Source organism: Lycorma delicatula, chromosome 11 (assembly GCF_047948215.1).
Source record: "Lycorma delicatula isolate Av1 chromosome 11, ASM4794821v1, whole genome shotgun sequence".
NCBI classification, from domain to species: Eukaryota; Metazoa; Arthropoda; class Insecta; order Hemiptera; family Fulgoridae; genus Lycorma; species Lycorma delicatula.
Window position 1 is genome coordinate 41,030,749 of NC_134465.1, and position 18,072 is coordinate 41,048,820.

The 18,072-nt window shown below is 30.5% G+C and overlaps 1 protein-coding gene across 2 annotated transcripts in view; it reads left to right on the forward strand.

The window, feature by feature from the left end:
- The first annotated feature begins 1,631 nt into the window (after positions 1-1,631).
- LOC142332490 (alpha-crystallin B chain) overlaps positions 1,632-18,072 on the forward strand; it is a 72,374-nt gene continuing 55,933 nt past the window's right edge. The window contains exon 1 of one of the 2 annotated variants that reach the window (XM_075378939.1): positions 1,632-2,143. In XM_075378939.1, coding sequence (XP_075235054.1) covers positions 1,959-2,143 — 185 coding nt within the window. In that variant the 5' untranslated portion in view covers positions 1,632-1,958. The remainder of the gene's footprint in view (positions 2,144-18,072) is intronic. The other variant, XM_075378940.1, reaches the window with a different exon arrangement.

Consider the following 18,072-nt stretch of genomic DNA (forward strand, 5'->3'; position numbering starts at 1 on the left):
TTTAAAAATATCAAAATTAAAATAAAACAATACAAAAGTTAAGATTAAAAAAATAAGAAATTATTTGTAGTTATATTAACTTCCCGTAACAAAAAAAAAAAAAAAAATGTTATAATTGACCTGATGTTTGATAAGATACTAATTTACTTTCTCTAAGAGTACTAATGTTTATCATAAATGTCATCCCTTGTAGAAAGTATAAGTGAAGATGACATTTATTGTGTTGAAATATCACTTACATTTAGGCGGGCGTGATATGCGAAATAATATTAGCATTACCGACGAAGGAAATCTGAAACCTCTTCACTTTTTCTAGGCCTGACACGGAATGCTTGTTATCTTAAAAAATTATATTTTATTTAATACTTAGTTAAAATCTGTCACATTTGGTTATGTTTTGTTTATATAAACTTGGAAATTCTTATTTTGTATTTAGTTTCTGGAGTATTTATTCATTACATTTTATTAAAAATCAAATTCTCTACAAGTTTTGTTTAGAAATTTACTTGTTTATTACCCGTTTGACAAAATTATTTTACGGCAAACATAAAATAGTGTCTACTCTTTGTCTTTTCTCCCAGATTTCTCGAAAACTAAAAACACGTACAGTCTGGGATCTTTTTTTTCTCCAATTTTTCAGGTTAGATTTCATATAAAACCTCTAAATATACCCCATAATTTGAGTTACACTAATTACAGTCTGAATTTTACCGAAGGCGCAAAAATCAGGCGAATTCTTCTTCCGACCGACACTCGCTGACGAAACGTTTCCGAGCCTATGTTTGTATAAACTTTCTTCTTTATTTTCACCGGTAAAACACGTTTTGAAATTTGTTACATTTTTCGTGAATCGCTGTGTATAAAAATTATAGTATTATTAAACTGTCTTTGATAAATCGGTTTTGAAATTTGAATGTTTATTTATCCTAATGACTAAAATTGTTTAGGTAAATTTAATTTATTATTAATATTAAAATCAAAACGTAAAATTATAAGAATTAGTACAATAAACTTTTTCTTTTTTATTAACCCGAATTTTTAGTGTTGATTAATTAATTATTTATTATAAAACAGAAAGAAAGTAGCCGTTACTCATTGTTTGAGAACACAGAACATTTATTTGAACTGATTTACTTTGTTTTGCTATAAATAAATCATTGAAAATAAGGATAAATAAAAATATATTACTTAGAAAATATGTCGTGACTAGTTATGAATAAAATTAAACAAAATTGTGAAAAAATAATTAAAATATTTTTTTATTGTTTATTTAATAGCCTCAAGTTACATTGAAAAGAATATCCATAATTATGCTATTACATCAAAGTATTATTAAATTAAAGATAAATAAATTTAAAAAAAAGAAAATAATTATAAATTAAGGTGTGGAAGTCACGATGTTTGCAGAAAAAAATCAGCAAAGTATACTGCAACTAAGCTGTACTTTGATTATAGTAGAAGTTTTAAAACATTCTAGAAATAAAAAGATGTTAAGTCGAAATATAAATGTAGAATAAAAATTAAGCGTGGGGGAATATTCTTAGAGCATACTGTACTATATTTCTTTCTATGATAACGTACGTATGGTGTATATGCCTGCAACGAGTTGAAACGGATGAAATAGTGTAGTTTGTGAATGCGCGATTGTGAGTAGGAAGATCGCTTATAGAGGGGAGGAATAGTCAGTAGTGCGAGTTGGAGAGACGATGACGTAATGATGTACGTTGGCGTTAACGCGCATGCGTCAGGGCTATTAGTGGAGGGGAAAATTGTAGCCGAGTCAGCTAACGCTAGCCGAGTCCTTTACTTGTTAATACACCTACATAGGTCGGTATCGCCTTGTCGGTTCTTAAAGCTTGTATTACCTTAAATAAATCCATAACGTGTTTACTACGCGTTTAATATTATTTAGTCTTATATCGGACGCGGTTTTAATATTTATACATTTATAATTCTTGATGGCTGACAGTGGTATCAGAAGAACCATTCCCATAAGGTTGGGTGATTTCAGCGTTATAGATTCGGAATTTAGTAATATAAGAGAACGGTTTGATGCTGAAATGCGAAAAATGGAAGAAGAAATGACTAAATTCAGATCTGAACTTATGAATCGCGAATCCAACTTCTTTAAAACTTCTTCAAGGTAATGATATTCTTTTATTATTATACGAATTTCATTACATTTAGGTTATATTGCCGGTATAAAATAATTTTAATTATTTTGATTATATAGCTTATTAATTTAAAATAAACAATTTCTTTTTTTAAATTTATTAGTTTGTTAACGAAAATATATGTATACTAATAATATAATATAATATATAAATATATGTAGATTAGACTTGTTTTAATATAACGAAAAACTCTATAACTCGATTTTTTCAAATTGCCAACGGCGTGTTAGTAGTAAATATTAGTTTTTGAAACAATGTTTTACATTATTGGTGAAAAAACTGCATAATAATTAATGTGGTTTTTAATGAATTATTTTACTTTGATTTTAGGTAATTTAAAAAAAAATAAAAAATACATTGGAATTCTTTTAAAAAAAATTGAGAGCGTTATAATTTTCTCGTAATAAATATGTAAGAATTCTTAACTGGCTTCTGGAAAGTTAAGTAGTCTTAACGCCATTAAAATTTTAACATTAACTGTTATATAAAGCTTAGATAATATTTATTAGGTGTATTATATCTTAACGTTATAGAATATTTATCTCATCGTTTTATCAAACAATTTCTACGACATAGCTTTTTTTTAAATTTGCTTTATCTTTTGTCGTATGAGGGAGTTTGTTATTTCCAATTGTTGAATTCTTGGGAGTCTGAAGTTAACGGGCATGAATGGGCTGAGATCCAGACAAACTGGAAGTAGTGTAAAAAACCAATACTTGAAGTGTATTTGTGCATGTTTTTCTCAGTTGAATTCTTACCCTCCCTCCACTGCTCTCTGAAGTGTTGGACTTATCATCCTAACTTGTACGATTAATTACCTATTTCTGTTTTCACTATTATTTTTGATTTCAAAATCTTGTTTCAAATACATTCTTCACGACTTCCTCTTTCATATACCAAAATGTTTTTGACTTGCATTCATACAACCCAGTTTGGATAATGTGGTTACTTCAACAAATTCCTTATAATTTTATTTATTATTATTATTAAAAAAAAGATATTAATAATATTTTTGGTATTATTTTTATTATTCATAAATCATTTCGCGAATTATGTTGATTCAACAGTTTTTAAATTTGTTTGAAGTTTTTGATCTCTTGCTGAGTAGAGCCATATATATATATATGTGTGTGTGTGTGTGTGTGTGTTTATGTGTGTGCGCGCGCGCACGCGCGTATGTATGTATTCTCGATAAATTAATACAATGTTTTGATTTATAAATCTGTCCCGGTTTTTATTATGGTTGTAATCCATGCATCTAATGTTTAAGTGAAACTAAGATTGCTTTCTTTGAGAGTAATAGTGTTAATTATACGGTCAATTCCAGTGCGGTAAACGGATGAAAGGTGCTGAGTATTACATTCATTCTGGTGTCTCGATATACGACTTATGTTCGGTTCGGTTTAGAAGGCGATCGGGTATCATTTATTTTTCCTTAATAAACCTGGCATGAGATGTTTGTTATCCTGAAAATAATCGTGCCTGTTTAGCCAGTGAGTTGTATTTTGTATCGTCTTCTTCTTTTTCTCTTTAGCCTCCGGAACCATCGTAAAGTATTACTTCAGAGAATGATATGTATGAGTGTAATCTTTTGCACCAGGTTAACCATTCCTGAACCCACCGGGTTGGTCTAATGGTGAACGCGTCTTCCCAAATCAGATGATTTGGAAGTCGAGAGTTCCAGCGTTCAAATCCTAGTAAAGCCAGTTATTTTTACACGTATTTGAATACTAGATCGTGTATACCAGTGTTCTTTGGTGGTTGGGTTTCAATTAACCACACATCTCAGGAATGGTCGAACTGAGAATGTACAAGAATTACACTTTATTTACACTCATACATATCATCCTCATTCATCCTCTGAAATATTATCTAAACGGTAGTTACCGGAGGCTAAACAGGAAAAATAAAGAAAAGGTTGACCATTCCTGAGATGTGTGGTTAATTAAAACCCGACCACCGAAGAAGACAGGTATCCACGATCTAGTATTCAAATCCGTATAAATTAACTGTTTTTACTAGGAGTTTGAACCTTAAAACTTTCGACTTCGAAATCAACTGATTTAGGATGACGAGTTCACCGCTAGACCGACCCGGTGGGTTGTATTTTATATCAGATTGCCTACAACTTACTTGTTTATGGTATCTGATGACTTACATCTGTCTTACTACGATGTTTATTAAATAGGTTATCCTACTGTGAGTGTAGACAACGTGTGAATGTAAGCGGACATTATTTCACCACAGAGACTGGTACAACAATTTGTTATTTTACACTACCCCAGTTTTTTATTTTGGTCGTGTTAAGGAGTTTGATCTAGTCAGAGTCGGATTCTTTGAAAACAGTGATTTTTTAAAAGGTAATCCAGTTTCTACGGTGAAGAGAGAATGAAAGTGTTTATTATAGGCTAAATTTCTTAAGACGTTTCGAACGAGTATTTTTAATATTTTGTTTCAAGGCATCGGGTTGGTCTAGTGGTGAACGGTTCTTTCCAGTTCAGCTGATTTGGAAGTCGAGAGTTCCAGCGTTCAAGTCCTAGTAAAGTCGGTTATTTTTACACAGATTTAAATACTAGATAGTGGATACCGGTGTTTCTTTGGTGGTTGGGGTTTCAATTAACCACACATTTCAGGAATAGTCGAACTGAGACTGTACAAGACTACACTTCATTTATAGTCATACATATCATCCTCTGAAGTATTATCTGAAGGGTAGTTACCGGAGGCTAAAACGAAAAAAACAAGGCAACGGGAAGTTAATTTTCCCCTTATTTTGATGTTGTTCTTTAGCACGGTTTTGCTATTTCATGAGCAAATTATGTTCCCTATCATCATTTATTTATTATTATTATGCTTTTACGGCCAACATGGGACCACTTAAGTCAATTTTAGTTGGATCTTTTCTGAGAAAAGCGTGTTATTTTACTCTTTCGAGCTGCCCAGTAATTCTTCATCCGTTCAGATCTTGCTTTCTTTTCTTCATCCGTAAACACCCTCTTCGTTGTATTTTGTAGTTTGTCTGTCTTTTGTTTAAATCTAATGCTCTTATCTTTTAGCTTTGTAATTTTTCCAGTTTTATTCTGTAGGTCAGTCAGGGAAATTCCCAATTCTTTCATATCTTCTCTAATTTTTTTGATCCATCCTACTTCTAGCTTTTGGAACCAGAGCTTTTCAATGATATTTCTTGACAGTCTTGTTTGCGGTGTCCTTATGAGATGACCGAAGAAAGAGATTCTTTTTTTCCGCATAGTATCAGTAACAGGCTCTATTTCTCGATACACCACCTCATTTGGCACAATCCACCATCGGCCTTCTTTTTGGTGTTTTTTATTGATACACGTTCTGACAATTCTCCTCTCTATTTTCAGAATTTTTTCAATTCGGTTTTTCTGAGTGATTTTGAAAAGGGTCTCGCTTCCGTAGGTGACTTCTGGCTGTACTACAGTTTTATAATGTTTAAGTTTTGTTTTAGCAGAAAGGGATTTTTTGTTATATGTTGACCGAGTTAATTTTTGGGATTTAATCATTTTATTTGTCCTGTTTTGCCATGTCACTTTTTCATTTAAATTATAAGTTATTATTTCCCCTAGATATTTAAATTGTTTTACTATTTTAATTTTCTGATTGTTTACCGTAATGTGCTCTATTACCAGAGGATCTATGGCCATTAGTTCAGTTTTTTCGAAAGAGATATGAAGCCCTATCTTTTGTGCTAGGTTTTGAAGGCTCATGATTTGTGTTTTGGCTTCTTGAATATTATTTGCTAAAAGAGCGAGGTCATCTTCAAATCCTAGGCAATTTAGTGTGATGGAGTTTTTCTTAGTACCCATTTTTATATTTTTGGGATTTATTTCATACCATTTTCTCATGACAAATTCGAGGGCGCAGTTAAAAAGGAGTGGTGAGAGGCCGTCTCCTTGCCTCAATCCAGTTTTTATGTAGAAGGGTTGAGAGAGTTCACCTCTGAATTTCACTCTGGACTGGGTATTGGTTAAAGTTAATTTTATCATGTTTACGAGTTTAGGGTGAATCATCATTTATAATAATAATAATAATTTGTTGGGCAATAATATTTGTTGGACAAGTTATTGTAGGCAAACGGTTTGTATTACCAGGATTCGAGTTTACCAATAAAGCGTGTAACGAGACATTTTTAAATCGATATCCAATATCGTTGTATACCCTTATGTGAATATTTAAATAAATGCAAATAATTTTCGCTTCCCCGGGATTTGAGTTAGGGTCCTCAAATAATAGCTACTACAAATAACTGGTGTTTATTTGACCACTGAGACTGGGTAAATGTATTTTATTTATATTGCTTTATTTTTCTTTAGTTTACGATTATAGTAGCAGCTTATATAATAATGAATTTAGGTATGCCATCTACATACGGCAGATATTTCATTACATAAATAATTTTTATTACATAAATAATTTCATTATTTTTGTGTTTAAAAAAATCACTACTGATTAAAAAAAAAAATGTCAGTGTCCAACGAGCATTTAAAGACCTTATTTCCTCCTAGTTATTATAAATGATTATATAAATAAATAATATTTTTTTTAAACTTTGAATTGATAGGTTACTAGCTCAAAAATACAGTAACTAATTAATTATTTCCGCTGTGAATTCTACAAAATTTCGTCATCTCTAAAATGATGATTAAGAATTCCCGGTATTTCATCTTATTTAACAATAATATTGAGGTTTGTCTTCAATTAAAAAACTGTTTCATTTAACATACTTCGGAAATTCGTAAGCGTTTGATCATCTTCCATTCTCAAGACAATTTTATTATTATTTTTCGTTCAATAAAAATGTATATTGTCCAATCATAAATCTACATTATAAGAATTTAATTTCACAACAATATACTAAAATACTAAACCAAGTGCAGTCCAGATTTGTTGATTTTTTTTTTAATATTTCAGTTTTTAATTTTACTCTTACATTTATGCTATAAAATTTTAACCTTTTAAAAATTTCGTTTTTTAACAATATTTAAAAAAAAAATTATTTCTATTTTTCTGTGGTTAGTTGAAAAGTTTCTCGTACGGAAACCTACTTATTAATTTTTTTTTTTGTCTTCAGTCATTTGACTGGTTTGATGCAGCTCTCCAAGAATCCCTATCTAGTGCTAGTCTTTTCATTTCAGTATACCCTCTACATCCTACATCCCTAACAATTTGTTTTACATATTCCAAACGTGGCCTGCCTACACAATCTTTTCCTTCTACCTGTCCTTCCAATATTAAAGCGACTATTCCAGGATGCCTTAGTATGTGGCCTGTAAGTCTGTCTCTTCTTTTAACTATATTTTTCCAAATGCTTCTTTCTTCTATTTGCCGCAATACCTCTTCATTTGTCACTTTATCCACCCATCTGATTTTTAACATTCTCCTATAGCACCGCATTTCAAAAGCTTCTAATCTTTTCTTCTCAGATACTCCGATTGTCCAAGTTTCACTTCCATATAAAGTGACACTCCAAACATACACTTTCAAAAATCTTTTCCTGACATTTAAATTAATTTTTGATGTAGACAAATTATATTTCTTACTGAAGGCTCGTTTAGTTTGTGCTATTCGGCATTTTATATCGCTCCTGCTTCGTCCATCTTTAGTAATTCTACTTCCCAAATAACAAAATTCTTCTACCTCCATAATCTTTTCTCCTCCTATTTTCAAATTCAGCGGTCCATCTTTGTTATTTCTACTACATTTCATTACTTTTGTTTTGTTCTTGTTTATTTTCACGCGATAGTTCTTGCGTAGGACTTCATCTATGCCGTTCATTGTTTCTTCTAAATCCTTTTTACTTTCGGCTAGAATTACTATATCATCAGCTACTTATTAAATGGAGTGGAAATTATTAACGTGTGAACGTCAGAACCTTCGGACCGTTCTGTTTCCCTATTGGGATCGAAAACAAAATAAAGTTACCCGAAATTAATCTGATTACAAATACTGAAACGGGGTACGTTTACGGGAAAGTAAATAAATTATTTTTCAGATTCATCCGTTACGGTAAATTAAAATAAGTGTCTTATTTAAGTTTAATAATAAATTAAATCTCGTTTGTAATGACTCATGTTTCCCCAACCGGATGTTTATGATGGATTGTTTCTCGATAAGGAATCTGTAGATTACTTTATTGTCTGTGTATTTATAAGATGAGTTTGCATTGAAGGTGCAGCAGGCACCAAACAAATTTTCTTTCTCTAAAAATATCATGTCCATTATACAGTCCTTCCGGTGAACAGAATGATTTCACTTGAATACAGCTGCTTATTGGCTAGTTTACTTACCGAAGTTTGAAAGCGTGTTGGAGATCCATTAGGATTCATCTTGCTTATTAAACCTGGTATGGGACGCTTGTTATTTTGAGATCAGTTATCCAGTTAAAATCTTACATTAGGCCGTCAATAATCTTTTTGGTGTATGTATAAAAACAGAAATTTGAACTTAAAAAACGTCAAGCTACGTCATCTGTAACCGAAAGTTTTACTGACCGTTTAATATTTTTCATAGCTAGTTTTAAAAGTGGCCCCTTAAGCACAACCCAAGCAGTAGTCTTTCGAAAAGTAGATCGTTTTCTAGGTAGGAGCATTTCCGAAATTTCATTTTTAGTTGTATTGTAATGCAAAAGTATTGTAATCGGTCCAATGTCAAGATTCGGTGAAAACAGCACCGGATCTTGACATTTTGACACCTAAGGAATCCAAAAAACCAAAAACCGGATGAAAATTTTCCGGATGTTAATGTTCATATGTACGCGCGTGCGTGTTCAGCGTTTGCCTCTAAATCACCTTATGTATCCAGAACTACTGAACCGATCTTGATCAGACTTGTCCAGATTACTTCTTCATATGGGGAATTGATGCCATTATATTTTCAATTTAAAAGGTCAATGGGGTGAGGCTGTAGAATAAGTTCACCCTCAGTATATCGAGATTTCGCCTAATTAAGGTCATATTTTTTAGGTGCAATTGTTAACGATTAATAAATAACAATATTTTCAAAAAAAAAAATATTTCGCATCTCCACCCAAAAAAATACTGTTATAATCGTCTGCTATGTATTACATCACAGATGATTACTAGAATTAAATAAATTAATAATATTTAAAGTATAAAAAAGTGACTCGGTCTGGTCAGATCTCGAATTCTATCGCCCGGTAGGTTTGGTACCCGGTGCGTTAAGACACGCGGCTACACCGGTCTGCCGACTGTACGAACGAAATTTGTTCTATATAAGTTGTGAAATTACATTAGTTTAGTTAGTTGGCGCTGGTATCGCCTCACCCGCCCGAATTAAATAGGGTATGCGCGCGCGCGCTTTAGTTAGAATCATTGGATTACGAGTAAATAAACGAAAAAATATTACATATAAATAAAATGATAAATGTTTTAAATTAATTTGTGTATATGTGGTGCGCGCGCGTGTGTGTTAGTCGTGCATCAGAAACAACCCATACTTGTAGGATTTCCCGGAACGCGGCTTCAGACGCGTGACGGGAAAGTCCTACAACTGTGTTGTCAGCCTTTTCTGTCTTTAATACATAAATTAATCTTTAATATTAAATTTAACCATTTTTTTAATCTTTGTTTTTCAAAGTTGTCCTAAAATTGAGGGAAAGAGCTCAAAGTACGAGTAACACTTACTTTCTTTGAAATTAAAGATGTTTATTATTTATCCAATCCGTGTAATAATAGAGTGATGTACGGTTGAATATCGTTTAAATTCCTTTGGGTTGTCGTGCTGATAATGCGACAGTCGATCCGGCTCGATGAATAAAGAAACGAGAAGCTGAATCCTATGAAAGGATACTTATTATCTTTGGATTGGTTACGTCATTTTCGTATCTGTATTCTTGTCATGTCTTAATGTAAGGTCTCCTGCGACCGTTAAGTTATGACATCCAACATATATATATATATATATATTTTGTCCTCTGTTAAATGTGCTATAACTACGTGGAAACACGTAATGTGTTATTGTATTGTTAAATACTTAATTGGAAGGCGTACGATTATTATTATTATTTTTCTTCCACTTATAAAAACGGTTGTAGTTCGAGATTTGGAATTATCATTTATAACATATCGATATTTTAAGTTTGAATTTACCTTAATTAAAAACTAAAATTAATTGTTTAATCGATTAAAATTTATTATTATTGATTTTTATTATATAATATGCTGTTGTAATAATAATAAAAAAAGCAAAAAAAAAAAAAAAAACGGCGTCAATTCACGGTTTTATACTGTAGTTGCATCTAATGAATTATATTTGATAATAGAGACAACAGACTGCGCCGGCGCAGTAGTAATTGAATGCAGCTATAAATCAATTAGATGTAGCAGGCAGGGCTGGTGTAATCTTACTAGATATCAGTTGCTGGAGGTTTTTCTTATTTCCTAAATTAATTGGATAATCTTTTATCTTTCTTCTATTGTACTTATCTGTTAATCCAAAACCTGATTTACCATATTGAAAAAAAGAAAAGAAATAATTCCCGGAAAAAATACGTTTTAAAATTTATTTCTTCTAATCTCATAAATCTTAGCCGAAAGAAGATTATATTCGAAAAGATATCTGTGTACAAAATTATTGTTCGTTAAAGAACGTTTAAGTGATATTTAACATGCATCGTTAAAAAAATTTAAAACAACTATTTTTATTTTTTACAAAATATGTACGAATAATCATACGGGGTGCCGTTGAATGACTATACCGTTAAAATTGGAAAAAAATGATATAAAGCAAATGCCCCTTTTTCGAAACGACCTTTATTTTATCTAATATATTAATTCGCCCGATTTATTAGATAGATTCCCGTAATCCTTCATGGGAACGGGTACCAAAAAAAAATTTTAATCGAAAATGTAGGGTTGTAGCACAGTTTGAAAGAATTGAAAAACATAAAGTCTTAACGTAAAACATTTCGGACAACCATTATCCTTACCAAAAGTGGCGGCAATTTAATATTTTTCATAGCTAATTTCAAAACCGGTTTACAGTACTTCTGAAATAACTACTCGATAGTAAAATAAAAAAATAAAATTTACAAAATGCTCCTGGTTCAAAATGATCCATTTTTTCGTTAGTTACGAAGGTATAAAGTATAAGAACTTTAAGTAACTTTTCAACAATTACGTAAAAAATAAAATTTAACAAACGCTCGCATCTCAAAATCTATTTTGTCGTATTAGATGGCTTACACCCTAAGTTACCAAGAGGCAACACAAAAATTGTAAACGAAAAAGGTATTGTTTTGACCGTTTTTATTTATGGATCTGTTGTAGAAGTAGCACTAAACATCTCTGCCTTTTAAATTGACGATATTCACCTAAAAATTTAGTCCCTTTGGTGAATAAAGTGAAGATAATTTAATTGTTAAGCTTTTTATCGTATGTAATTTATGATTTTTGGCATGGTGACACGTAAACAGTATATTCGGGTCTGTAAAGAAATCAACGGGAAATCTCTTTACTCTTTACTTTTCCCTACCAAACCTGGGAATGTATACTAGTTATTCTTGGTAATGGTATGGATATAGTGAATTAATACGATATAAAAAATGTATTTTATATATATATATATATATATATATATATATATATATATATATATATATAAAAAATGTATTTTATATATATATATATATATATATATATATATATATATATATATATATATATATCGGGAAATGTCGATCAAATAAAAAGGCCGACTCAGGGAATTAAAATAACCAAAACAATTTCCTGCAGATAACTGCCTTATTCCGCTTTATTTTCCCCCCCTGTTCGCAATTTGTGTTTTTTAAATGGGATGCCATTTTGTGAATTAAAAGAAAATAGACGTATTTTCTTTAATCATTAATACATCTGTAAATATTAGTTTTCCTAAATTATGTTATATTAGACCAAAAGTTACTTCTTTCATCGTGAACAAAATAATACCATACATATATAACTGTTGAGATCCTTTTTAACATTTTGAGCCATAACTCAGCGGTTTATCAATCGATTTAAACATATGATGTATTATTTTCTTCACAATAAAAGACGTAACTTTTTATCTAATATAAAATAATTTAGGATAACTAATATTTAAGGATGTATTGATGATTAAAGAAAATACATCTATTTTCTTTTAATATATATATAAAAGTTCAAAATTCCATTTATAAAGCTACAAAATTCCATTTTAATATTGCCACGCACAAGCTTTCTGGCAAAATTATCAGGCAAAAAAATCCAGAAAAATCCTTAGTTTTCGAGTTACGTATAACAAAAGATTTTATACAAACTTCTGCTTTAAATATCAAAATCCTGCTATACTAAAAAGTTTACGTGTACGAAGTAGTAAAAAATATTTATAATTTTATATTATATATTCTTACATAAAAAATTGAAAAAAGAAATGGGTCCGTATACTGTACTCTCTGTTGTTCCCAAGAAAATTGTTAAGTTTGCACAATACCTCCCAGAGTCCCTATTGTATACAGTGTCAGGAAAGTTTGGAACGGCTTAATTATAGAAAGCTGAGTGTGACTACGGTATCAAAATAAATGTAATTAATTGCTGTGTAAAAGAAACTACTTTTGTATTGTGTTTGAAATTACTGTCGGCCAACTTGGATCTGCCATATTGAATTCAACTTTATTTTTACTTCCTTGTACGAAATAAAGGAAGTATTGTGATCTCGAAAAATTTCGATTTGCAGATTTCAACGAAAATATCCATTTTAACCATCCCTGAATACATTTTGACTAGTTTCGGGGTGATGTCTTTCGGTACGTACGTATCTCGCATAACTCAAAAACGATTAGCCGTAGGATGTTGAAATTTTCTATCTAGAACTGTTGCTACATCTAATTGTGCACCTCCCCTTTTGATTGCAATAGACTGGATCAAAAGTGTCCAAAAAAGTCCGAAATTCAAAATATTTAGATTTTGGACTTTTTCTTAACTGCGGTAATAAACCCTCATCGAGAGCTTTTCAACGATATATCATAAATGGTACTTATTTTCATTGATTCCAGAGTAAAAGCCAAATAAAATTTTAATTAATGAAATATTTTGATCTTGCATGGGAAGGGGTAGGCACGTCGGTTCGAATCAGACTTCTACTTTTTTTTTTTTTTAATCTATGTTATTGATTTATTAATAATTTTTAACCTCTCATTGTAAAAAAAAATTACAATAATTCAATAATAACTATAAGAAAAAATATCACAAGTTATTAATGAAATAATATTTTATGTACTTACAAAAAAAGTTTTTAAATGTACATTTAAAAAAAATGTGTATATATAGTTTAACAGGCGTATAAAAAGATTACGCCTTAATAAGGAATACGGATTTGAATACTAGATCGTGGATACCGGTGTTCTTTGGTGGTTGGGTTTCAATTAACCACACATCTCAGGAATGGTCGAACTGAGAATGTACAAGACTACACTTCATTTACACTCATACATGTCCCTCATTCATCCTCTGAAGAATTATCTAAACGGTAGTTACCGGAGGCTAAACAGTAAAGAAAGAAGAAGAAGGCGTATAAGGAAGTCATGTGATACCCAAATCAGATTTTTTTTTAAGTAGCGTATTCGATAACGATAAATCAGCTGTTTCTTAATTTATTATTATTCGTTATCTAAAATCGTAATGATAAATTTCGAATAATTAAGTAATGAGAAGAGATTTTGGAAAATGGTTTCCAGCATGAAATTGCAGTCCTAAATGATCCATAATTATCCCCCCCCGCCCCTTTTATCTTGAATGGTGGTTGGGGACGGCCGTTTTACCCCGATATGGACGCTTTTAATGTTCAGTATCTAAAACACGGATGAAGCTATCGATGGGGGTTTTCAATAAGGATTTTCCCGTTCAAATCTACATTGAAATCATGTGTAATGTGACCATTATGATGTTTAAAAAAGTGAAGCTGAATTCAATATAGCGGATCCAAGATGGCCGATAATAATTTCAAACAACTCAAGTGTAGTTTTTTTTTACCTAGTAATCAACTACTTTAAATCTGATATCATAGTTACACTCAGTTTACTATTTCTATTCTATTCTTCGTTTCCAAACTTTCCGGATTTAAAATTAATAGATGTAAAACAAATTGTTAGGGATGTAGGATGTAGGGGGTATACCGAAATGAAACGATTAGCATTAGATAGGGAATCTTGGAGAGTTGCATTAAACCAGTCAAATGACTGAAGACAAAAAATAAATAAATATATATATATTTAATACATTTGTATGTATTATACAATATATTTAAATTTGTATGTTGTATCATTACAACATATTAAATTGCTAACGTGTTTTTAGCCAAGTGAACTTTAGCGGGCGGCGAATTTTTGTGCACATAGGCTGACGGCTGGCTTACCTCGTTATTAACTATCCCGACAACTCTGACATGTACTATGCATACTACGCTACGTAAGTAAATACGGAGCTATACGAGATGTTTTCATAAAGGAATGACTAATTAACTTTTCCACCCGTCCTATAAGTTTATCTTTCTCGCACGCAATTGCACAGCTATACGCCGCCCGCTATATATTTATCTAATAACTCTTGATTCAGTTGTTTACACTATAATGCGGTGTATGCTTTCTTTGTATTTAATTATTGTCAACGGTAATAGATTTTAAATAGCTCAAAAGGCTGATAATTTCTTTCCTAATACTATATATATGTACATTATAGTAATACTATATATATATATATATGCACTCGATTGTGCGTTCATCCTACACACACCGGATGTAATTTCTTTAATGGTTTTTAATTCTGTTGTGGTAAATTACAGCCTAAGAACAGTATTTTATTTGATTTATTTTTATTATACTGGATTAGCGTTGTGTGTAGATTTTTTAATTTTTTTAATTTACAAACGACTCTGTGTAGGCGCAAGTAGGTATGCTGCTAGCCCAGATGTGTTGTTTACTGTGTGTATTGGTGAGGAGGTTTCATTTTAAGGCTAGTTTATTCACCGCTTTTTAGTGGTTTATATTGCAGACGACTGTATACTATTCCTTTCTCTGTTAACGAAGAAAAAAACTAACTTTGTATGTAGGTTTGCTAACAGTACTTCAGTGTTCTATTTTTCCAATAAGAAATATCGTTTATATAATATTTTTTTTATTTTAAATATTGTATTAATGGATTGTTTCTTTTTATGATATCAGTATAAGTGTGTGTAATATAAATAATAAATTGTTAGATTAGATATAACAACTTTTTATATATGTTTATATACCGGTGTATATATATATATATATATATTTAAAATGTACGTACCTATGTATATAATATTAATTTAATAGCTTAGTTTACTATTTTAATCTATTTTGAATTTTTCTTATTTATTTATTTATTGTTTTTTGTTTGTATAAAAAAACACAATTTTTACTCTTTATTCTTTTTCAGGCTAATAAGAAATTACTTGAAATAGGGAGAATAAAAATTATTTTGATTATAATAGTGTGCCTAAACATATAACATATATTTCTTTTGAAGTAAATTGTTATTTTTTTTAAATTTCGTACGGGATCCACAACTTTATAACAAATTTTTTTATATATATATATATATTTTATTAGCCGATTTAGAATGAGCTGACACAGTTGTAGGACATTCCCGTCATAGGTTAAAGCCGCGTTCCAGGTAAGGCTTACAACAGTGACGACTTACACACACAAGTTAATATAAAATATTTATCATTTTATTTAAATATAATATTTTTCCCTTATTTAATTCAATGATTCTAACTAAAGTGCGCGCGCATACTTAATTTGCCGAGTTTGACAGTACTAGCGGCGACGATCGGAACTTACTAAACTAATTTCACAAATTATACAGAACAAATTTCGCTCGTACGGTCGGCAGACCGTTGTAACCGTGAGGCTTAACGCATCGGGTACCGAATCTATCGGGTTCAAACAGTATAATTCATTTCATTTTAGTGTCTCTTTTTCTATTACTTTTTGTTTCTGTCAATATCCCAGTCATATTTCTTCTTTTTTTTCTATACTACCTTCCATCGATTTTCTCCTATATGTCCCTGAATACATTTGTTATTATCGGGATAACATATGTTCGTAAAAATTTGCCTTATCTATCAAATTTTGTAACTTCTTTTTTTCTAGTTTATCCATTCTACTTTTTACATTTTTCTGATAAATATCCAAGCCTTTTCTTCATTTTCTTTTGGATCATCCCATAGTTAAAATCCAAGCGTATCTTGTTCGTTAAGAGATATAACTAACCGTAATGGTTTTAGGCGATCTGACTATGTAAAAAAACGTTGTGAGTCGGTGAATCTTTAAAAAAAATACTCTTGATTATCTGTAGTAGTTTCTGAAGTACGATTTTTTAAAATTATTGCTACCTTTTTCAATGACCCGTATGTTCGCTGCGTTTAAGTTGTACTCGTATAATTTTGATGTAAGAAAAATTTCAACCACCTACGGTCTAAAAACAAACTACGGTCTAAAAAAAGTGACAACAGCATTCATGTATTGTAAGGCCAACTAAGTCGAGTTAGGTCGGATGTTTTTATTGTTGCCAACTTTGTAAATTATAAATAATTATTATTAAATATGATATGTATTTTAAAAAACAACATTACTTTGTTGGCAACATTAAAAGAATGATACGGTTTTAATATTTATATAAAAATGGTATATTAATTATATTTTAAAAGTTAAATCTTGGTTTTAACATCGTCATTTTGTAGATAATAAATTTTTATTTTTTAAAGATTATTACTCTTCTTTTTTTTTTTAAATTAATGCAGTTTAATTAACTGAAATATCGTTTTCTAAGAACTATTGATAAAGAACCTTGACCTGATATTTATTTACTTTTGAAATTGCAGTAACAAACCTTAGATTCGGTAATTCTTTTTTCTCGGGAATAGCTAGCTCTATTCCCGAATAGTTTCTCATACTTTTACGTCTATATTATTTTGAAAATAATAAATTAATAATGTAAACAGGTACTTCCTTTTTTGAGATAAAAATAATTTTTAAAAATAGGCATTGCAATTTTTTATATATATATTTTTAAAATTTTTACTTTAAATAAGAATCGTGTTAAAAAATACTAACAATTTAGTAATTTATAATTCTACGTAATTTGAAAAACTAATCGAAATCATTGAATATGAAACGCATTATTTTTTTTTTGTTTTACTTTTTAATGAATTTCTTTAAAGTTTTCAATTCAATTCTCTTGAATTTTAGTTTTTTTTTTTTTTAGCTTCCTCTTTATCACCAAGTAGACCCATTCGGTAATTTTATTTTTTTATTTTGTAACGGAAGGTGTTGTGGTATAAGATGTTTCCTAATTTAAGTAAGATTTTATTTTGACAAAAAAAAACGTCTTTTTACGTTCCCTCGGTCAGCCAGAATTTCGGAGACAACTCGTGGCCAAGGGACCTATCCCATGATGGCAGACCTCGTTTCGGTCGCCATTCCCGTTTACCTTGAGGGTTCCGCCTACCTGGACTTTCTCGCTGTTCGTTATTTTCACGGTTGTGAGAATAATACTGATAAATAATAATTATAATATTCAGGGTTTATAGAAACCAGAAAAAGAAACTAAATTTCAAAAGACAGAAAAATAGTAAATACGGTAACTAAAGTACACAAACATTTGACGATTAAAAATTCATAACTTATTTCTTTGCCGTGGTGGCAGAAATGTAATAACGATGTGAAAGGATTAGTCTGATTTTTTCTTTAATGAATATCTTTAATTTATAACCTCATACTTCTTGGAGGCGAAGAAATAATTAATATCTTTAATATCTAAACCTTCAAGGGAGCTAGGGCCTTCATCGATGGCTTAAACCTTCCCCGGGATAA